General features: G+C 40.6%; 1 protein-coding gene across 3 annotated transcripts in view; it reads left to right on the top strand.

Annotated features, from left to right (window-relative positions):
* NRG1 (neuregulin 1) overlaps nt 1-22,623 on the top strand; it is a 95,960-nt gene extending 73,337 nt beyond the window's left edge. Inside the window, exons 3-9 of one of the 3 annotated variants that reach the window (XM_062512879.1) lie at nt 2,473-2,531; nt 8,308-8,331; nt 12,771-12,873; nt 16,497-16,623; nt 17,147-17,277; nt 17,807-18,010; nt 21,972-22,623. In XM_062512879.1, coding sequence (XP_062368863.1) covers nt 2,473-2,531; nt 8,308-8,331; nt 12,771-12,873; nt 16,497-16,623; nt 17,147-17,277; nt 17,807-18,010; nt 21,972-22,623 — 1,300 coding nt within the window. Of the gene's footprint in view, nt 1-1,754; nt 1,823-2,472; nt 2,532-8,307; nt 8,332-12,770; nt 12,874-16,496; nt 16,624-17,146; nt 17,278-17,806; nt 18,011-21,971 lie in introns of all 3 variants that reach the window. The other 2 variants (XM_062512878.1, XM_062512880.1) reach the window with 2 other exon arrangements.
* Nucleotides 22,624-23,246: the final 623 nt, after the last annotated feature.

Here is a 23,246-nt window from a genome sequence, read left to right as displayed (position 1 = left end):
CAACATCTGAAAACAAATACAGACAAAGCAAGCAACCATCAGCAGCCAGTGGCAGGAGGAAAACATGAGCCTTTCAATCATGTTCCTTGGGAATTTTTAGGGTTGAGCCTGATGAGAAAGATGTAAAGGTTCCTGTGAACTGAAATCCAAGCATGCGCAAATGCCAGCTTTCCAGGGATAGCCATTAAACAAGATCAGAAGTGCAAAATATTTTTATTCTTGATTCAGTAACACAGATCAAAATACTTTCTATCAAAAGCATTTTGCCTTCTCTCAAAGGTGAAAGAAGTCTTCTGCCATGCCCAGCAAAAGCACCTTCTAATGACAGTTACCTTTGTTGCATTTTTCTCAGCTGAATATATCTGTGACTGGGATCTCTCCACACTGGGTATTTAGCAAAAGAGGTGACTTTGGCTCTGAAGAACTTAAACTCTCTTCCTTAATAAATAAGTGTATCATTACAGCAAATGAGGTTCAAAGAATCATCTGCAGTGCCTCAAAATATACCTTTGTTACACTAATATCATTCCTGCATGGTTTGTTTAAACAAAATACTAGTGTTTATCCCTGACGCTGATACTTTGCCAAGGAGATTTTATGAAAGTGTCACTTGTGCAACGGGAGCATCCCTGATTTTTAGGGCTAGAGGCAATTGTGGAAAAGCAGAATTTGAAATATTGGAACAGCTTTCAGCACACATGAAACTCAGATAGAAAAGATAGAGGATTCTTCTGACCAACAAGTATTTGCAAATAAGAAGACTTTTTAGCACCTGACTAGTAAATGCTGAAGAAAATTGAAAAAGATGCTTGCACCATGTCATCAGCAAAAGAAAAAAAGTGGGAGATTCTTGCACCATGGAAAACTCATGGAGAGCATCGCAAAGACAGGCAACACAACTAAAATGTGTTCACAGGAGCAGATATCAGGTAATTTTAAGCACAGAAAGCCTGCTATGGTGATATTTTGGTAGCCTAAGCGCTGCCCCAGCATGGAGAATGAAGGAAGAATTGATAGGCAGCAGCAGAAAAAGATGGGCAAATCACAGAAGATAAATTCCTTCTGTATGATCAAGGGGAAAGCTGCACTGAAGTTTTCTACAGAAGAGCTTATGAGCTGGAAGTACAGACAACTCTGGGGCTGCAAATCTTGAGAACTTCTGCCCTCTCATTTCACTTATTGCTTGGACTGACTTTCTATCTTTTTGTGTGTGATGTTGACTATGCTTCCCTTTGGGTTTGACTTTGCCTTCTCACTTTTGGGATTTTTGTGGCTTTTTGGTGATCACTGTACTAACTATTCCTCCTCAAAGCAAATTACCAGAAGACACGACATGCCATCACAGAAATAGGGAAATTATGGTGGTTTCATAGATTTTATGTGACTATTGAAAGCAACAGTGTAAATTGTGGTTATGCACTGCATTGCAAATTTTAAAAAAGAACTCAATCTGGTCCCTTCATGAGATGGAATAAGCAGTGGGCTGGTACACATTTTTACCAGCCATGATTCTTCTTTCTTTTTCAAAACAGACAAGCAAAATATTTTTTTTTTTTCTCTGACGGATTTCTGCTGTAAATTTGCAAGGGTTTATCTTCTGGAAAGGTTACACTTTCTTGCCTCTCTTCTGATCATTTTTCACTATGGTGACCAGGAGGTCACTTAATGCACTCGCACTCCATAGACCAGCAGATGTAAATCTGTTAGTGCAGTGGTTTTGGTGTACTATTGCTTATCACATTTTTGCCCTTTAGGTGCCAACCTGGATTCACTGGAGCAAGATGTACTGAAACTCTGCCCATGAAAATCCAAAACCAAGAAAGTATGTTAAAATAATCTGAACTTTGCTTTCTTCCCCAACTACAGCAACAAAATCAATAGTACTTGGTGTTTTCACAGTTCAGCTGGAACCGGCCTCTTTACTCACTAATTTATGACCTGATTTTCTGAAGTACAATCTTTACACCATGGCATTATTGACCTCCAAAATATTTGTCGTTTATGTGATTTTTGATCTTTCCATTCATTCACAGATGCATTTGTTTTGCACAAGCTGGCAGTTTTCCTGTTTGGGAGACTGCTGCAAAGTGCAGCCATAAAAGACCAAACTCATGGAGATGAGTATGTACAGATCTTGTGTCCTTGCTGCCTTGTGGAAAGAACATCCTAAAATCGATCTGGGTCTCTGCAACGGTGAATTTCTGTCTCAGATCTTGAAACACATTTTGATCTGGATTGGTTTGGTTTTGGCTGGTTTTGCAGGGGGGATTTCTTTACATTTCCACGGAGCAAATTGTTACTCTCAACATCCTGAGCTTTTTTGACACACTAAACCGAGATTCAGTTTCTGAAAGTGAACTCACCAAGTCATATCAGTTCACACTGAAGGAGCTTCTTTCTTAGCATATATTCACCTCTTCTCTTTTCTCTGTTTTTTTCTCTACCATTTTTTTTGTTTGTTTTTCCTCTCAGGTGCCCAAATGAATTTACTGGTGATCGCTGCCAAAACTACGTAATGGCCAGCTTCTACAGTACGTCCACTACTTTTCTGTCTGTGCTGCAGTAGAAGCATGCTCAGTCGGTGCTGCTTTCTTGTCGCTGCATCTTTCCTCCAACTTTTTTTTTTTTTAATCTGTAACTAGATTTGTTGCCTAAGGCCTAATATTGATTGTCTCTGCCTGTTGCATGAAAATTATAACAAAAAGCAATCGCAAATGGTAACAGAAAGCAATCCTGAGATTGTTCGGCATTGAGGGTATGGGGAAATGCAAGACTTAGGAATGCTGTGAAATTAACTATGAATGTGTGATATGGACTTCTTTCTGACATCAAGCAGAAAAAGTACAAAAATGATAATTTGAAAGTCTCCCATTTTATTTGCCACAAAAAGTTTATGAGTCATGATACAGGCCAGCACTCTCTCAACCAAAGGATGGTAGCTAGTCCTCTACTTATGAGATTTGAATTTGGAGCTAGAGATTAAAGGTAATTGAAATGTTTACATTGTTTCTAAGGACCGTGTGCCAAAATGTTCTTCCTCCTGCTTGTCCAAGCTTCAGGTGGAAAGGGCACAGAAAGAAAAATAAAAAAATAAAAAATTAAAAAAGAGCGAAGAGAGAAGAGAAAAGAAAAAGGGGAGAGGTTACTAAAACAATGGGGTCCAACATGTTTTGGGTATATTGTGAGTAATAGGTCCAAGAGATCAAAGATTAATTGACCAAATGAAAGTATCAGACACACACATACACAGACTGCTAGAATCAGCACTGTTGTCACATCCCATAATGTTTCCCATGGACAAATGGGCTAATTATTATTACTTGATAAGGATGCAGCAGAAGGTACATTATGCATTTGTTTTCTCTCGTTAGCTATAGCAAAACAAAGGTAACATACAAGAAAATTGCTTAGATCTTACATTTAATAGCATGTGTACTACTTACATTCAATTGTTCCTGGCATCAGAATGTACTGTGATCTAAAAGCAGTATTATAGAAACTGGTGGGTTTTTGGTGGATTACCTGCAAAGAAAGACTATAGGCCAGCTTAATTCAATTTCCATTGGTATATAGGACAGAAAGCTGCAAGTATGTGCTGGACATTTTGGAGCCTGAAGAGATATATTGGTTTTCTTTTATACTGATGGATGAATAGCATCCATACATAATTCATACTTTCCGTTATGAAAGCTACCCACGTAAAGCCCAGGAGTGATGACTGGGGACTGGACCTTCCAGCACTAGAGTGTGCATTTTATGCCCTGTTTTAGAAGCTTTATTAGTGTGAGTTATATTTAAATGCCTCTGGTAATGATGGCTTTAAATTTTTTTATGAGGTTACAGTATTTGTTTATCAAGTGTTAGATTTAACTGGCCTTTTCTGTGGATTGTGGTGAAAAGTGCAGTTAAGATTTTCTGATCTTAGAATAATAATTTAAAAGGAGGTGATGTAAAAAATATGAGATCCATTGTTTGCTGCAGAATTTTATCTGAGAACTATAGAAGAATTGTATGTTGATCATTAATTCATTTTCCAACCTAGGTAAAAAACAAAAAAGTTTAGGTGGGTTTTCCTTCCTTTGTTTTTCAGTTTCCTAACCCTGGTTGAGATTTTTAAAGACACCAGGCTGAGATTCTCTGAAGTTGCCTCCACGGAAAAGGCACAGATGTCCTTGCATTGCTGCAAAAGTTACACCCAGTTATTAGTACTTAAGTTGGTCAAGTGCTTCCTCTCCTTGAAATGCAGAGGCAGAACAGCATGACCCTACTTACCTTAAGCCACTCTGAGAGCCCCAGTCAATGGCTATGAGACTCTGGCACTTCTGCCTACCCTGCATCTGCATTGCAACATCTGATTTCTTATACTGCTTGAGATCTTGAAATGACACTTTTGGAAAGGTCCGCTGAGGGCACATTTATACTTAACTAAAAAAAATCAATGAAGAATCATTTATATGAATTTTTATTATCATACCTAAAGCAGACCAGAGCATACTAGTTAACAGAGGACTTAGAATGAGAGCTCTCTAAAGGCAAATGTTGCATCTGGGGCTTAAACCCAAGCTCATATTTTGCACCAAGTGTTGTGGATGATTAACTTAGTTCTGTAGATGCAGCTTTTGCAAAGTATAAAGCAAATTGGGATTCTAAATAGCATAAGTGCTAGTAGGAAAAAAAAGTCTATGTGTGAATCATACAGCTATCTAATTTCACTTGCTTTCAGAAGGGTCTTTCTTCATTTAGAAAGAAAGAGTCAGTGGGGTTTCAAGCCAAGGGTGCCTAACAATGAGCTGTCTTAATATGGCTGTTAAAGACAATTAGTCTTCAGAAATCTGCCCTGGAGTTGGTATTTGAGAGTCCTGAAGTTACTGGGCTTTAGGACCTTTAGCCAGATCAGAACAGGGTACCACTGGGCATTCTGGAAATGCTCTGTCCCAACAGAGTGCAAGACTAGCTTGACTCATCTCAGAAGCCTGGCTGGCAGACTCTGTAGTATCCTTTCTGTGAGCACAGCAGTCACAGATGCTACCAGGCATGCTACCCTAGATTTTTATTTTTTTTTTACTTTGAGGTTTGTAGTCCACCATTGGTTCATAGGACAGCAGAAGGTAGTCCACAAATTGTTGTAAAAATACAGCAGTTCCATGCAGATACATTTTCTGTCTGAATATTCACGCATTCACTCCTTTGAAGTCAAGGAATCAAGGCAATGGAGGAGAGCAAAAGTAATGAGTTAACATTAAAAATTTTGGGTAATTTTCATGTAGTTAGGCATGAGAAGTCTTATAGCAACATTGTGCAGAATGATCCCTGGGATAAGAAACAGTGATAAAGCCAAGAATCAATAGAAGATTGAGGAAACCTCTCTAGAGTTTAATCATTGGTAAACCCTTTGTCCTCTCAAAGGCCCCAGATGGACCAAGGATCCCACACAAAGGGACTATGGACTTGCTTACTTCACTAGTTAACAATTATATGTGAATTTTGAACTGGCTGGGGGCATGCTGTGGGCCTTCTTGGGCATCAGCTGAACATGCCATCCTTCAGCATGGGGCACCAGTTTAAACATTTCAGCTCTGCCATCCCTGATGAGCAAAAGGGACAGTACCACAAGGGGCAGAAGGAATTTCCTTTTTAAATTATAATGGCCCTTGCCTCATATTGTCACAGTGAACCTGGCTGAGGCATTAAAGAGGGCAAGAGAAAAGCCATGATACTCTAGAAGGATGACCAAAAATGCAGCTAATGTGTGATGGCTAATTTTTCAGCCTTTTCATATAAACTACAGGTCTTCAAAAGTCTGCCCTCAGCTGTTCTACTACCTCAATGTTTCTCATTTTCTACATATTTCTCAAGTAATATTATCTGTATGAGGGCAGCAGTCAATCTTACCTGAAATTTTCATTTTCTAAATCCTTTCAGCCCCTAAACTGTACACTTTATGTGCTGAGACCAAGACTCCTAAATGAACAAGCATATTTGAAAAATGCCATTGTCCATCTTTTGCTCAACATTAAAAAAGACAGGTTTTCACTATAAACTGCTCAGTTAATGTTCACTAAGTGCTAAAATTGCTATGATAGCATATTTCAATTATGCAAAGACAAACTTTTTTGAACCAATTGTCACTTTTACAGGAGTCCTAGGACTTAACACATCAAGTTCAAAAGCAATTTTGCAACCTGACTACTATTGAACCAGATTTTGGATCCAAAGTGGAATCTGCATGTCACAAACAGACTGTATCCCAGTCCCTCAAATAGAAATGGCTGACATACAGGGGGTCTGCTCTGTGATAGTTTAGATGATTTGAGTGTGTTTTCAATTGAAATTGCATGAAGAAGTATTTACAGGTTTTTAGCATTTTTCATTACACACAGAAAGAAACATAACACCCTGGTGCTTCAGAGTTGAACTCAGTCTTCCTGGACCTCTCTGTTGTTGCAGTTGAGGTCCAGATGGGTCCTTTCTTTGCCAGGTGCAAGTTCTCTACAAAAACCTGAGGTACTGCTCACCCCTCACTGTCTCCAGACTACCCACCCACCTGAATCCACACAGCAGCCACCCCAAAGTCCTGAGTGCCCAGCAGCTGTGGCACACCACTCACAAACAGAGCGTGCAGTTCTGGAGGATTCTGTTCTACATCTCCCAGCACCATCCTCTTGTTCTGTACACCCTGCATCTCAGCAGGCTACAATATATCAAACGAGTTGTAGTTTTAAATAACTTTGGTGAAAAAAATTTGCTTCCTAAGCATTTTTTTCCTGCAAGACTGTCAAGTCCCCCCCAGTCACAACCAGAATGAAAACAGAGCTGTTAAAAATAATTAATTGTATTTATTCTTAGAGCACCTAGAGACAAATATTCAGTAGAAGCCACATTGCATGTAAAAAGTGTGCAAAAATATCAGGCTAAATAGGAAAATATCAAAAATAATCACCTGTTTATAAAATGAGGAGTGTTGTGATGTTCTGCTTATCAGGTCCAGGGAATGTAACTAGGAATACCATAGATAAGTCAGAGCTACGTAACATCTGTGTTTGAATAAGCAATGCATGTTTCTTCAGCATGTTTTCTTGTTAGGGCTTCCAGCCAAAATATATCCAATTTGAAATACCAACTTCTTATTGAATTATATTAAATATAAACTGCATGATATGAATGACTTCCCTAAAATTAAATTACCTTCAAACTAGGTGTCTTACCTATAAGCAAGTATAATTACAGGAATATATATGCATGGGCATGTCATTCATTTTACTGAAGATTTAATCAAGATTTCTATGCAACTAATGTAAATCCTTAGCAGAGGTCAGGTAGGCATGTGATACTGGCTCTTTAGGAAGAGACCTGGATGAATTCCAACTTACTTAACCCTTAAAATGTTACTGATTGGCAACAAAGAATTGACATTTCCCATGTATGCAAATATGTATGGATTTAAAAAATCCATTTGCTGTGAAAATTACCATTGGATTTAAATTTCACAGCACAAAAGAACAAAAGGCAAGAGCTACCATGGCTGTGGTGTTGTCCCCATGGGAAGGGTCTCCTAGGGTACCTGCTGGGGGCAAACTTGTGTTCCTCTTTACCCACTGGTGCTGAGGACTGGGAGTGCTGATCTATGTATGTGATTTGTGTAAAGGGATCAGATCCTGCACCCCAGGGCCCATCCAGCTGGTCAACAAGTTGTTCTGCCAACACAGCATGGTCCAAAGACAGGGAAAAGAGGTTGGCTTCTCTTTTTTCAGAAACTGGAGGCCTGCTGCAGTCAGTTTGCAAAGCAGAGGACTCCCACTACTGAGTAAGCAATGCCAGCCACCTCCACGTCACAGCCTTCAAGAGCAAGGATATTCATTCTGGGGACAGAAGTAGGGCCAGAAGGGAGAGCAATGCACAACCAATTTACAGGTGTATGCTGCCCTTTGTAGAGCATCCCTTTGCTGCCATGTTCCCATGTGAACACAATCAGCCAGTGTACATGGCATCCTTAGGCCACCGCCCTGTTTATCTTAGTATGATCTTTAAGGGTTAATGGTTCCTGCTGCGTTCCCTGGACTGTGGCTGCTCAGATGCCCCATGTATACATATTTTTGTGTGTAAGCCTTGCAGAAGGTCTGGTCACATATCTAAGAAAGATGCATTTGAGCACTTCCCATGTAACCATGCGCCCTTTGTCCTGTTTCATGTGCAGACACAGAATAGCTGTAATTCTAATATGTAATTTATTTTTAAGTACAGTGTATTGCTCCTTTCTGAAACTTTTTCCTTTTTCTTTCTTTTTTTGACAACTTTCTGCATTGGCAGAGCATCTTGGGATTGAATTTATGGGTATGGACCAATCATTCCTTTTAGCCTGCAGATTCTAGACCCTGAGAGATAAACCCCTTTTTATTTTTTTTTCTCCACTTCCCCTTTTCAATTCCTAACCAATTTCTTTATGCTTTAAAAGGGATCATACAGCTATAACAACAACCCTTGTTAAAATGTTAGTGGAGATCGGTTCACTAAAATGATAGTATTGATAAGATATTCCAGATTAAAGGAGTTCTAGGAATTACTGAAGTGATCATAATGTAGTGTACATTCCTTTTTCTGCTGTATAGTTCTGACTAGTTTTGATATTTGCTTTAGGTGAGTTTTTTCTCGGGTTGCCAGGTTTTGGAAACACTGTAAGTGTTAAGCAAAATGTCTAACTAGTACATTAAAAGAGAGAAACTGTTATGGTTACTCAAAATTTTCTGCAAATTTTCAGCATTGAGCTCTGATTTTCAAGTAAAGTTTTATGTATAAACCCACATCTAGGTGGTTACACATCATATATAAATTAATTCCCTATACATATCTGTAAATTATATGCACGTACACATTCCTTTCCAGGTCTGTAAATTCAAAGTGCACTAAAGTTATTTAGGAATTTAAGTAGAAGTTTACAGCTAGACTTCAGATCTTCAAGTCAAATATAATCAATATTTCTAAAACTAAACTCAACAAGAACATTGGCAGTGGATATTGTTTTCATACTTCAGCTCTAAATATATTAGAAATAATTTTTACGTTTTATTCATTCATAAATTGTAGTTATCTGACTTGCTATTTGTATTCAGGGGTACAAATAATGCATTTGTTGAATAGGCTAACTTAAAATTCAGGTCAATTTTAGTTTGGAATCTCTTATAATTATTGGTTAACAAAAAAAAAAAAAGAATTAAAAAAATTAAAAGGGAAAAACAGATGATGGTAAGGCAGTTTTAGTTCACATTCTTATTAAAAATGCCCCCACAAAATGTCATTAGTTTAAGCGGTGAACTGTGGAAAACCCCTTACAAGCCCAAACTTTAAAAATCTCTCACAACCTAACTTATTTTTGATTTTATTATTATCCTAAGTTAGCATTAATTCCCATTCATACATATTAGATTGTAGTGGAAGATATATGGCTACATTGACATACGAACATATGAAATTAAAATCCCTTCAAAAACTGACATACAAATGTTGTTTTAGATATGAAATTACCTCAGCAGAACAATCTCTTGCAGTTAAAGTATTTTGGAAATCCCCAGAGATCTGGGGAAGAAGAAAAACTTTAAAACAGAGCAAACTTAAGACCACATATATCATCAATTATATAGAAATTATAGTGATGTGAAATTAATTGCATAATATGCATATTTGAAAGGCTGCCAATGTAATACCTTGACTTAAATCTTAAGTTGATTTGATTTTCCTAACAGTCAGAAAAGTAAAAAAATTATTGAAATTATTTTTAGTACTTAACAGGCTAAAATATTTCCTAAATTCTCACTGCTCATACAATTCTTTACAGACTTTCCTAAAAGGCTGCTATATTTTTTTTCAAGATAGTTTAATCAGCATGTGTTATTTAGCTGGGTGTCATTAACTGACTCCATAAACATTAACACTGGGGCTAGATGTAGTATAGCCACAAGTGCCCCACAGGAGCTCTTTGCAAAACTCTTCTTGGCCTTTAACAGAGTTCAAGGCCTGTCTTTGAGGTACCATGCTATCTGCAGAGTCTTGCCCAGGATCACAGTCCTATCGCAGCTGCCAGCATCCCCTGTCACCTACACTGGCCCCTGGAGAACACCAGGGTATCCCCCATTTGGCCCTGGCTGTCCCCTGTCAGCCAGGAGCACAGCCTGGTTTACCTGAGAGCTTGCTGGTTTGCTGGCCATGACATGCCCAGGTGCATTTGCTTTCCTTGCCCCCAGAGTTTGAGGGGGCGCGTGGTTGCACCATTCATTCACACCATGTCAAGCTGCATTGTCCTTAGGACCTTGTTTCAAAGGGCACAGGAGGGAACTAAAGCTATGAAAGAGGATCCAGGGATTTAATTTCCCATGCCCATCAAGAGCTGTAGTCCAAGCAGACTTGCTGGTGCTAGGAGCATTGCTCAGAGCTGCATCCACAGCATCCTGCATCCCCCATCTCCTGCAGTGAGTGAGCACTCCAAAAAGTCCCACATACAAACAACAAACCTCAGCCCGCTGACAAACTCAGTCAGGCCATCACCAGCCAACACCCAACTCATTTGCAGCAGCCTCAGCCTGCAGCAAACCTCCTGGAGTCAGTGCAATTTTTCTTTCAGTATAAAAACTGAGCAGAGTGTCCACTGTAAATTTTCTACTTCCTCTCCCTTGCACTCCAAAAAAAAAAAAAAAAGGGTTAATATGTTATTATTCATTTTGCTTTCACAAGCTAACAGCTGACAGCATGACAATAAAAAAATAATAATAATTCAAAGCTTTTCAAATTAGCCCCTAAATTGCTTAGCACAATTCTTCTGTTTCCTGTGACATCCTCATAATACACCATTTCCATGGCTAACTAATAAGCGCTTTCAAAAGGGGCAAAAAATGGAAGGGGATCCAGTGCCACTAACTAGCCTAGGTGAGGAGTTATGCTGTATGAGAAATCCCTTCACACTCTGCTTCAACCTTTTTTTTTTGTCCCCAAGCATTTCTTCTCTCTGTTTTTTTCCAGTTCCAAGCATGCTGTGCCAGGCCTGTAGCTGACTTCTCTACCATTTTTTCCTGTGTTTCCTTATATTTCACCTTCCTCATTTTCTTTGTCATAGTTTGCTTTGGTTGGAGTTTCAGCCCTTTCTGTCTTCCTTTTTTTTTTTTTTTTTTTGACTTTCTGCTCTTGGAGTTATATTTGTTTTTCTTTAATATACTTTTCATCATCCTAGTTTTACCACACTCACTTCTTCTCTCCCCTTCCCCTGTCTTTGTTAATAAGTAGTGCTATTAATTTTGTCTGACAATGCTCATGACCTGTTTGCTGGTGTTCAATTTACAGTGGGTTTGGCTTGTAAGACAAACTTGTTCCATGGTGTGGTGCATTGTATCAGAGAAATTATTTTTGCTTTTTGGTTTGTTGCATGGGGTATTTGTCACTTACCCACAGCAACTTTAAAACAAAATTAGACAAGCTCACGAAACACATTGGAGGAAAGTCTGCTCCCTGTTCAGTAAGGGTGTTTTCCCCTGAACTGGTGTGTCATTCATGACAGCACATCATTTGGACAGAGACATATGGCACATGTGAGAGACCATTGTGCACCTCTGTACCAGCCAGATATAAGTCCCTTCCAGAAGGAATAATGCTGGCATTTATCCCAAAGGTAGTGCAAAGCTGTACAGGTCTAATTCATTCATTTATTTTTAATCATCTGCTGGTATTCTGACTGTGCTCGATACTGCAGATTACTATTGGTCTGTCTGCTTAATCAAAAAAAAAAAAAAAAAAGACTTGAGTAAAGCTAGACATCCATTTTTGTCCTAACAGCCGGCACACAAATACACATCTGTAAAGCGTCAACGCAGAATGCGCCTCTGTTTTGGAGTCCTTATGTAACATTTCCCCAGCAGAGCACTCAGAAATGCTCTCTGCCAAGCATGAGCAAGGCTGGAAAGCATCAGTAGCTCCAGCCCAAACATTAGCAGTGCTACTAACACCTTTATAAAAGTGAAATATCTCAAATGAATGAGATCGGTAACAAGTTGTCATCACTGAGGAAGCTGCCACTCTAGATAGAAAGTTCCTTTGTTAGTCACAAAGGGATACAAGTTAGAACTCTGCATTTCTCTCACACAAAGCACTGATGGTTGTTGATATTGCTGTTTTAGGAGAAGAACTGGAAAGAGTCTGAATTTTATGACTAGGGCTCAAAACCTGTCTTCATTTCCATTGGTGATATAATTACAAGCCAAGCTCATGTCTCAAATGTAGAAGAGTATTTTGAAATTTTCTCCTGTAAAGACAGCTGAAATATAAATTGACATGGGACCAGAGGGATATTGGATAAGAAAACAATCCAAAAAAAGATAATAAGAAAATAAATTTCTCATAAGACCTGTAAAAATTACTTTCATTCCAGCTGTCTTTGCAAAACTTCCAGAGCATTTGCAAACTCATGTTATTACCTTATCACACTGCATTTTTATTTCCAGCAAATGCTGTGTTTGTCAGCTATGAAGTTGTTTCTTAGATATTATTCTTGTTAGCTTAAAAAAAATACTTTTGACTGTAATTCTGTAATTGTTCTCATCCCCAGTATTGTGTTAATAGTTTGTGGTGTAGTCCTGTTCTCCTTGCAGTCAATAATGAGTGTGCCTGAAGTGTGGTGGCTGTGTCTTGGTGTGAATCTGTGCAGTGGTTTGTAGCATGACAGCTGTTGACTGTGTGCTCCCTGGCTAGCCATCCTTCATGTTGTGACTTTCTCTGTTTTTGTCCCTTTCTAGAAGCTGAGGAACTGTACCAGAAACGGGTGCTGACCATAACTGGCATTTGCATTGCTCTTCTAGTAGTTGGCATCATGTGTGTGGTGGCCTACTGCAAAACCAAGTAAACTTTTCTCTTCTACTTCGTATCTGTGGTCATTGGTCAGGGCCTTCCCAGTTGACAGTAGCTTCTCTGGGCATAAGGTTGTATCTGGGTTTCTCTAGAGGTGAGCTTAAGAGACAAATTTGCGACCAGGCTGCTCTGGTCCAAGCCAGATGAATGTGGGTCTCCAAGTCCATCAGCAGTGCAAAATTAAGATAGGCATCTGAAGATTTCTCAGTCTTCAAATGTAATTTGCATTTTTTTGTCTTTTTTTTTTTGTTTGCTTTCTTTTCTGTCACCCACTTCAGCTGGTTTCCCCAGCTGAAAAGGAACAAACTCCAACAGTGGAATCATGTTGCTTTCCAGCAGTAAATTTTATGTATAAGACTAATTTGTTTGTAACTGAGGCACAATTAATGATGCTAAAAGTTGCTATACACCAAAGGCCAAAAACTGAACTTAAAAGTGCTCTCAATGCAAAAGTAGGCATTTAAATACATTCTGTGAGTCTCTAAATTACTGGGGGTCACTCTCATACATGCATGAGGCACTCTGGACCATAAATTACACAGAACATCAGCAGAATTTCTGCTGCCAAAACTTCTGGCTGCCCTTATAAATCTCCCCACCAAAACACAGAAAACTGTTATCATAAATATTCTACATTTGTATAAACCTGATTTACTGTTTCAAGGCCTGATTGGCAGTCGGACTGTTGATCTTTGTTGTAAGCCCCACCAATAATGGATGTGTTAAAACTGGGGGAGATAATTTGTCCCTCTCAGAGAGTCCAGACACATACACACAACTGCTCCCACCCATAGCCTTGTGCCAGTGGGGAACAACTGAAACCGTAATAAAAATTCAAATCAATTACTGCTTTTAGAAATCACATCCCATTTATTTCAACAAATAGTCAGGATCCTGAAGTATGGTTTTCTGTATAAAGAGCCCATAGAATCCATCAGGGGTCTGGATGATTTTTTTTGCCCCAGACATCAGCAATCACTGTGAACCAAAAATTAAATGTTTTCAAAACCAGTTGATGACAGTGGCGTGCCAGGACATGGCCCTCCAAAAGTAGCAGTGAGGCCAGACTGGTATCTGTAAGGTGATTTGCATATACTCCTTTCCCTAAATTGAGGAAAACTCAGAAACCGAGAGAAATCTTGAAATGGTGTTAGGAGAACAACCAATCTAATAGATTTTGTTGGTTTCCTTGCAAGAAATACTGCTGATAAATTGCCAAGGCAATATCTTTAGACACTGAGTCTTAATTCAGAGGTACTTCATTTGCAAATAATTTGCAGGAAGATAAAAGCTTCTTAAGTACACACTGGCTTTCCCATTATTCTCTTCTCTCAGTTTTGTGGAGTGATTTCTTTTTTTAGTTAGTCCTTTTACTACAGGACAAACAGCACCGATAAAAGCATGCAAATTCAAATACATTGGTCACTGAAGGTGGGAAGTAATGTAGCTTTTTACGGATGAATTCCCAGGTTACATGTGCCAGAATTTCAGTCCTGTAGAAGACAACTCAAATTCCTTCTTGAACTTGCTTTCTCTACCACATTAAGGAATTCAGATTGTTCTCAGCTCCCAAGGTCTCCAGAGCCTCATGAAGAGGAGCTGTGAAATCAAGTTCAAACCTTGCTTGAGTGTTGCTTCTCAGCCCAAGGAGGTCTTTGGGTACCTGAAATGTCTCCTGTTACTGCGCTCTCTATACACCTTAACTGCTTACATGTCCTAAGATAATGCCTGGTTATCCTCCAAGCATAAAGTACACATGAACCACAGACTGTATCCTTCTGAGACAAGAGCATTTCCAAGACAGATGTATCTGTATATGCTATTCATGTGATGTGATATAAATTAAGCATTTTCTACTATCCAGGCACATACAGACAGAGAAAGTATGTAAAATGCTGCGTGTCATGTTTTCTTTGTCTTTAAGCTTTCATGACTATCAAGCTTCAACATATTTATTGCCCTCCCTCACTCCTCCTTTTTTGTAGAGCTTGGGATTGTCCCCTTGAGTTCAAAACAGGATTGAAAATAGTTATGTTTTACACTGTCCTATCTTGCCACCACTATCTGCACTTCAGCATATGGCTTAGAATGTATTCCAGCTTTTGCCACAGCCAAAGTCATATGCATCCCAGAGTGTGTTGGAGCCTGCATCCTCATGCTCTGGATTCTCTAACAGTATGGTGGAAGTTCTCCAGAATAAACTGGAGGGATAAACTAAGTCTGAAATTGAATAGCCCTTTCTCTGGTTATTTATTTTGGTATTTTAATTAGTGTGTTCTGCATAGCCAGGTTTTACTGTACTGTAAGTTTTGCTGCTGAAAGCTTGTAATGATCTTCTGAAAAGTTCTTCTGAGGAGAGCTGGAAGGATTACAGAATCATAGAATTATTTAGGTTGGAAAAGACCTTTGAGATTTGGAGTTGGATGTTTGTGTCCAACTTTTGATTGAGCACCACCTTATCAACTAGACCATGGCGCTAAGTGTCATGACCAGTCATTTTTTAATACCCCCAGGGAGGGTGACTCCACCACCCCTCTGGGCAGTCTATTTCAATGCTTAATAACCCTCTAGGTGAAAAGATTCCTCCTGATATCCAACCTGAATCTCTGCCGGCACAGTTTGAGGCCATTTCTTCTTGTCCTGTTGCTGCTTGCCAGGGAGAAGAGGCCAATCCCACCTGGCTACAAGCTCCTCTCAGGCAGTTGCAGTGATAAGGTCACCCCTGAGCTTCCTTTTCTCCAGGCTGAACAACACCAGCTCCTTTAGCCACTCCTCATAGGACATCCGTGTTGTTAGCAAGTGGGGAAACAGCAGCTAAGGACAGGAAACAGTAGAATCATCAAAGTCAGTCAGAGATCATGTCATTAGTACATGGATAGTTCTACTAAATGCATTAGCAGCCATGGCATCCACCTGGTAATCATTAGGCTTCAGAGCAAATCTGATGTTGCTGAAACGAAACCTTCCAGAGCTGCCAGGAAGTCTGCAGGCTCAGGCCTATCCCATATACTCTCACTTTGGATTTCTGAGGCTTCCTCTGCATTCTTCTTTAACACATTTATGTATGTGAAGTACACTGCTGAGGTAGGGGATGAATCCCACAAAAAAAAAAAAGTGTAATTGCCATATCACAAAAACCATGTTCCAGTGACTGCAAGCAAGCCCTGAGGTGCAAACACCTGGGCTCCCTGTGGTGAACAGAGAGGTGTAAGTCGATGGGCTGTCAGGAAGTTTGCCTTGGCCCTGGTAAGGGTATCAAGGTGTCTGGGTTAAAATCTCTCCCCCCTCCCTTCTGAGTGCAGAAAAGTGCTCCTCCTGAGGCAGAGCATTGCTTGGAAATGGCTTCCCTTTCCCTCTCACTTATTCCTGTCCCCCTGTGTCCTGCTTACTCCTGGAAGGGATCCCAAATAGCCTTCCTCCTGTCCAGGTCCCCACAGTTCCAGCTGCAATTAGACCTGTGGTTTTCAGAGTTACTCTGAGCTCTAGCAGCAGTGGAGAAAATTCTGGCAAAAAAAACCCCCTGATGTTATATTACTATCACCAACATCAATATGCTGGAAGGTGCAGCTGCTTTCCTTTCGTCTACTAAAATTGTTTCCGTGTTTCATGCACAGGAAGCAGAGGAAAAAGTTGCATGACCGCCTTCGGCAGAGCCTGCGCTCAGAGAGGAACAACGTGATGAACATGGCCAACGGGCCACACCACCCCAACCCACCACCCGACAACGTCCAGCTCGTCAGTGTAGGTGTCAGTGCTCGTCTGCCAGCCTAGCCTGACAGTGCCATAGGAAAGCTCACCCCACAGCTTTTAAACATCTGCCTGCTGCAGGCTGGTGACTGATTTCTCTTGGCTTTCTCCACGCAGAAAAAAAATTGCTATTGCAAACTGCTGCTGTCTTCTCCATCAGAGAACAGTATTTTTGGTGTATCTGATGGTAATGGGAGGTTGCTTTTCCACACGTCTGTCTTTTGGGACTTCTCATTCCCTTGTTAAAAACATTTTTATAGCTTGATTGGAATGCAGACCTTTGCTACATTCCCCGTTTGTCTCCTCCTATTTTGAGTCTAGATGGGCTATGTACGCAGAGGTGTACATGAATGTGCTCAAGTATGTCAGTATGGTTTCTGCATGTATTTAAGTGACAAAATTTGTGCTTTGGCACATGTAAAAGACTGAAATCTGGGAAAGGGGGATTGGGAATTATGTCTATAAATGCACTGTGAATTACAGTTTGTAAACCTGAGGTTTGTCTGGGTTTTTTCAGCAGTACGTTTCGAAAAATGTAATCTCCAGTGAGCATGTCATCGAGCGAGAAACAGAGACCTCATTTTCTACAAGCCACTACACCTCAACAACACATCACTCCGTGACAGTCACCCAGACACCTAGCCACAGGTATTGGAGGAGGAAGGCAAATAGCAGCTGTAATATCTGATCTGTTGCTGTTGCAAAACCAAAAAGATGTGTAAAACAGCAAACCTGGGAAGATCTATGCTCCCTTCTTAGTGTTTTCATTTTAAGACTAACAATATTTGATGTCACGTCACCTAATTATCTTCCCAGGATTTTACAAAGACCTTTATTATCCCAATGGCATTCCAATACTGGTGCAGTGAACTTCAGTACATGCAAATTGCTAAATCAGTGACAGTTCTGATGATAGTTCTGATGATAGTTCTCTCCTTCCCTCTCCTTTTATCCATACATGCAAAATCACTTTGCCTATGGGCTCATACAATTGGTTAAACTCTGCAGCTCCAGTCACCAACCCAAAGGTTTTGCTGCAGATCCTGAGTGGCAACAGAGCCCCTCTGTTTCCCTGGAGAAAACCTGTTTCCCTGGCTAGACTTCAGCTCTCATGCATTTGCCACCAAAACCCATTCTCACACTCCCCCTTTCTCTTTTCCTGGTTGGTGCTCTCCAGCTGGAGTAATGGCCACACCGAAAGCATCCTCTCTGAAAGCCACTCAGTGCTCGTCAGTTCCTCCATGGAGAACAGCAAGCACACCAGCCCAGTGGGGCCCCGGGGCCGCCTCAACGGCATCGGCGGGCCACGGGAAGGCAACAGCTTCCTCCGGCATGCGAGAGAGACCCCTGACTCCTACCGAGACTCTCCTCACAGTGAAAGGTAGGACACACCACCCCACTGCTTTCAGCTAGCAAGACCTGCTGTTTTCCCAAATAGTTTCAAAGATTGGGAGCACAGCAGAAAATGCAACAGTGCAGCACTTTATATAGGGCATACATCTCCGTATTCATAAAAGTGGAGAGCTTGGTAGTAATTTAAAGTCCACCAAAAGCATTTCTTCCCTTATTGCCTCTACTGGATTTAGTCCTATTAGACAGAAGTTCACACTTGGAAAAGCTCCACTGGAGTAATTATTCATAAATTTCCATTGTAAACTTTAAACGAAACTTTACCTAATTACCAATTTCGTAGAACATGCACGTGAGAAGACTAAAAGATTTTGCAGTGAGAAAGTAATGTATTGATCCAAAGGAGAAGGGCACTAAGGACCCCTAAGTAGTATAGAAATCATGCCACCACCTACCTTCTGGAGTAGTCCAGCTCCTAAACCCTTTAAAAACTCCCCTTAACACTTTACTAAATAAAAGCAAGGAACACAAAGTGCAAGCCAGGAGGAATCATGTCATTATTAAATTAGGAATAGTTATAAATTAAGCTGGCCAGGAGTTTTCCAACCATTTAACTTTTTCTCAGAAAAGGCTGGTTCATCAGTTCCTAAGGTCTGCCTAGAAGTGCATCAGTTGCAAAAAAACTTTTACTGAAAAAGTCCTTCTCAGGTTTAGGCCAGCTTTTTACTTCAAGATGGCACCAGAATATCAAAAGAAAGACAGAGAAGAAACAAGATATTTAAAAAGAGCTTTTCTCTTAGGAATCATAGGCAGAAGAAAAGGAAAACAAAAGGTTATGGACCAGTTCTCTGAGGACTTCGAAATCACTAGGGATTTGGCCTTGTGTAGCATCCATGATGCCAAAAATGCAGCCAGGCAATCCCCAGGAGACTGAGTTGTGTAGGAGACAAATTGTGGTTTTCAGAAAAATGAATGTGCAAGTACAGCAAATGCCATTTCTGTGGTACTCCCTCTGCCACGTAAACAACTGCTAAGCAGGAGGAAGAGGGTCCACTGAGGAAGGACCTTGAGTGTAGAGCCACTAAGTATAATAAACTAGCCCTCTCATTAAAAATTATGTGTTATTTATCATGGAATTTAATTTGAAGATACGTGGCTCACATGACATAAACAGCCATGGCTCCAATCCAGCAGAGCACTTTGACAAGATTATCTTTTAATCGTGGAAGTAGGCTCACTGAAATCAGCAAGATTACTCACATGGGTAGAGCTTAGCATGTGCTTAAGTGCTTTGCTGGATCAGGACCTGCAACAGTAAGTACCATGTTGTCTCCTGCCTGGGAACCAAGCAGGGTGCACAGCCACATGCCTGCCAATGGTGAGTACTACAGCTTAGTATATTTGGGCATCTGCATGTCAGAAGTAAAGACTGTCCGCCTGCATTGCATGGGACACCCAAAGCATCATTCTAATACAAACTGTTCAGATTTAACTGGGAGAAGGGGTGCTGGGGGGAGGGGAAAGGGTAGAGTATATTCCTTTTTGTTTCTCTGAGAAGAAAGAAGGCATTTCATCAATTATTGTGTCTCTTGAAGGTTTTACTTTAGGTCAAAAGCAGCAACATTTCTGTGATAATTCATCAGGCATTAACAGCCTAGCCTGTGCCTGAAGCAATCACAAATTTGGAATGTGGGAAATGATCGTTCCCTGGGCATTAATTGCAGGCCTCATCTATTTTTAGCAAGCAGGAAATACATGGCCAATTGTTCCTGAGATGGCTTGTGTGTATATAAGGGGGAAAGTGAGAGTTATTTGGAACTAAAAATTACTGAGAAACATAAAGGAATGTAGGAGCTGACAAATTACTTCCTGCAGCCATCAAATGTTGCTCTACTGTGAATTGGTAAACCAAGGCTCTGCTCCCTCAATTTTCAAATTGAATTGAGCAGACATTACAAGGGGTCCTTTTGTGTTACACTATCCATTTGTTGGATCCCATGCCACCTGTGTACACAAGCAAAGGGCACAAGCAGTTTTATCTTGGATGTCCTTAGCTCTCTTACAGGAGAGATCAAAAAACACTGCCTCTGCACAAAAGGCTGGACTACATGATGAAGCTGACAGCATATAACTAGTTAATGTGTGCTGGATGGCCATGAGTATGCTCTGATCCCCTTTCACTGAGCCAGCATAGTTGGCCATGAAGATGGATAAATCAATCACCTTTTAACCTTCTTTTCAGGATGGGCTAGAGCTGCAGGAGTTCAGCTCCTGAGCCTCAGATTGCAGACAGCCGCTAGTTAGCACTGCTCTGTTAGGGTGTGGGGGAATGGACCAGAAATGTGTGAATGCACAGCACTGCAGTATGAGTAACTTGACACTGTTGGAAGCCTGCACAGTACACTGAACACATTTAACTAACTCAATGCATTAACAGAACCAGTTTAGCTAAAATTCAGTGTGTCATAAAGACGTATATCCAACAGTGTACCAGCTGGTAGAAAGTAGAAAGGCTTCAGTTTTTCAGATAATGCCTATTAAAAATGTGAAAGGGATGAAAAGCTCACTCATGGAAGGAGAAAAAAATTACTTAATTCATCCAGCGCACAGACCTATTCATTGCCCTTTGCTCAACCAACTTGATTAATTCCCAGCATAACTCCAAGTTTGTTTTTTTTTTCCTTTCTCTTGCTCCTCAGTTCATGTAAATCAATGCACAGTCAATGCACCTCTATGGAAACCAATTGATGCTACTGTACGTCTGTCCAGAATCTGCCCTGTTTTCTCCTTTTTCCCACAACTCCATTTTTATCAAGTGTAATATGTGTAACTAAGTCACAGATTTGATAAGATAGCTGGATTCAGGTTTATTTTGGTAATTTCAGGCTCAGATAAATAAGCCACTAATGGAAAACTAAATAACTACATCAATCACAGACATACAGCTTTTCTCAATGTGCCCATGATGGGGCTTAGAACAATTTTAACTTTAGACACAGACAAAATTTGGGCAGGTGAATTTATGATAAGAATAAAAGTAAAGCCAAACCATGCAAAGTGTCATGCTGGGCATTGTGCTTTTTGATCAAGTGGTTTTATGCAGATCCTCATCTGGCATAAATCCACATGACCTCATAGCATGTCTACTGATTAAAACCAGTCTAGAGCTTCACATTTCTGGGGACAAACCCTGTAATGGCAACTGAGCTTAATTTTCAGAAATCACTTCTTCCCACAGGAACAGGGACAAATTTTGTGGAGAAATCATGGGCAGTAGGCCAGACAATCCTGTCTTTTAGCATTTGTTCCCAGAGGAGGACAAATGATACTCTGTGCTTCTTTGCAGATAAATCTACCAGCCAGAGTAGATCTATCTGCAAAGGGTAACTAGCACCCAAAAAGCAGCACAAAGCTCCTGGGATGGTGCTACAAATGCTTCTCTGATTACCCCTGGTGATTAAAATTAGCAGAATCTGGCTCTAGATTTCATCCAGACATTACTTTCCTCCCTAGCTTGAGACAGTTTGGTTGCCAGAAGAGGGTGAACCCCCAAGAGAACTGTCCTTTCTTTCCCCATGTCTGTTTGCATGTACCCAATTCTGATCAAAACCTTCCAGAAGTGCTGCAGCTGTTTTCCTTTTGAGAAAATACTTGCAAATGCATTTTGTTTCTGGCAGCCTGTCTGTCTCTGAATCCCATTCCTGGACTCATTCCAGAAAGTTATTCTGGCAAAAAATTTACAGCATCTCCATTGCTGGGATCTGGGAGTTTCACCGCACTCCTTCTGCTTTCAAATGCTTTTGCCCAGAGTCCCAGAAGTCAGCAGTTTAGAGGATTAATAGGAACAGGAAAGGTTTCTTAGTAGCCGTGTGTGAGAATGCTGGGGATCTTAAAGGATCCCTGCCATTTCTCTCCCAGTCCACATGAGCTGCTGTGTTCACAGATCACCGCTGCTTCTGTGCTCGCAACCTTTCCCCATCTCTTTTCTTCAGGTATGTCTCAGCTATGACCACACCAGCTCGCATGTCACCTGTTGATTTTCACACTCCAACTTCTCCCAAGTCCTGCCCCTCCACAATGTCACTACCAGCTTCCAGCTTGACCATCTCCATCCCTTCAGTGGCAGTGAGTCCCTTCATAGAAGAGGAGCGACCACTGCTCCTGATGACTCCACTGCAGCTGCATGAGAAGTATGACCACCACCTTCAGCAATTCAACTCCTTTCACCACAATGCCACCCATGAGAGCAACAGCCTGCCACCAAGTCCTCTGCGGATCGTGGAGGATGAGGAGTACGAGACCACGCAGGAGTATGAACCAGCACAGGAGCCTCCAAAGAAACTCACCAACAGCCGGAGGGTCAAAAGAACAAAGCCCAATGGCCACATTTCCAGCAGGGTGGAAGTGGACTCTGACACAAGCTCTGAGAGCAGCAGCTCTGAGACCGAAACCGAAGATGAAAGAATAGGTGAGGATACACCATTCCTGAGCATACCGAACCCCGGGGCAACCAGTCTGGAGCCAGCCAACGCTTTCCGGCTGGCGGAAACCAGGACTAACCCGGCAAATCGCTTCTCCACACCAGAAGAGTTACAAGCAAGGTTGTCCAGTGTGATAGCTAACCAAGACCCTATTGCTGTATAAAACATAAAACACATAGATTCACATGTAAAACTTTATTTTATATAATGAAGTATTCCACCTTTAAATTAAACAATTTATTTTATTTTAGCAATTCCACTGATAGAAAACAGGAGGGGGGAAAAAACTTTTATAAATTAAATATACGTATGTACAAATGTGTTATGTGCCATATGTAGCAATTTTTTACAGTATTTCAAAAATGGGGAAAGATATCAATGGTGCCTTTTTGTTATGTTAAGTTGAGAGCAAGTTTTGTACAGTTACAATGATGACTGTCCCATAGTATTTTGCGAAACCTTTTAGCCCTCAGTTGTCCTAGCTTTTTTGTGCACTGCATTATAATGACTGGATGTATGATTTGCAAGAATTGCAGAAGTCCTTCTGGTCACTTGCTGTAGAGTGTCCAAATCAGAAAGCCCTGTAATGGCACTCCCACCCTACTCCACCAGAAAAACACATATATACATACACAGAGTCAGAAAGAAAAAGAGAAAAAAAAAAAAAAGAAAAAAAAAGTTTCTTATATGAGAAGTTTTATTTGCTTTCCGTATATGAGATGAGTTTTGTCTGCTCTCTGCCAGCCAAAAGGTTTGCTTCTTTGAGCACTGGGATAATAGTAGATC

The sequence above is a fragment of the Cinclus cinclus genome, chromosome Z, assembly GCF_963662255.1.
Source record: "Cinclus cinclus chromosome Z, bCinCin1.1, whole genome shotgun sequence".
NCBI classification, from domain to species: Eukaryota; Metazoa; Chordata; class Aves; order Passeriformes; family Cinclidae; genus Cinclus; species Cinclus cinclus.
Note: the sequence above shows the minus strand (reverse complement) of the source record. Positions and strands in the feature narration are given on the sequence as shown.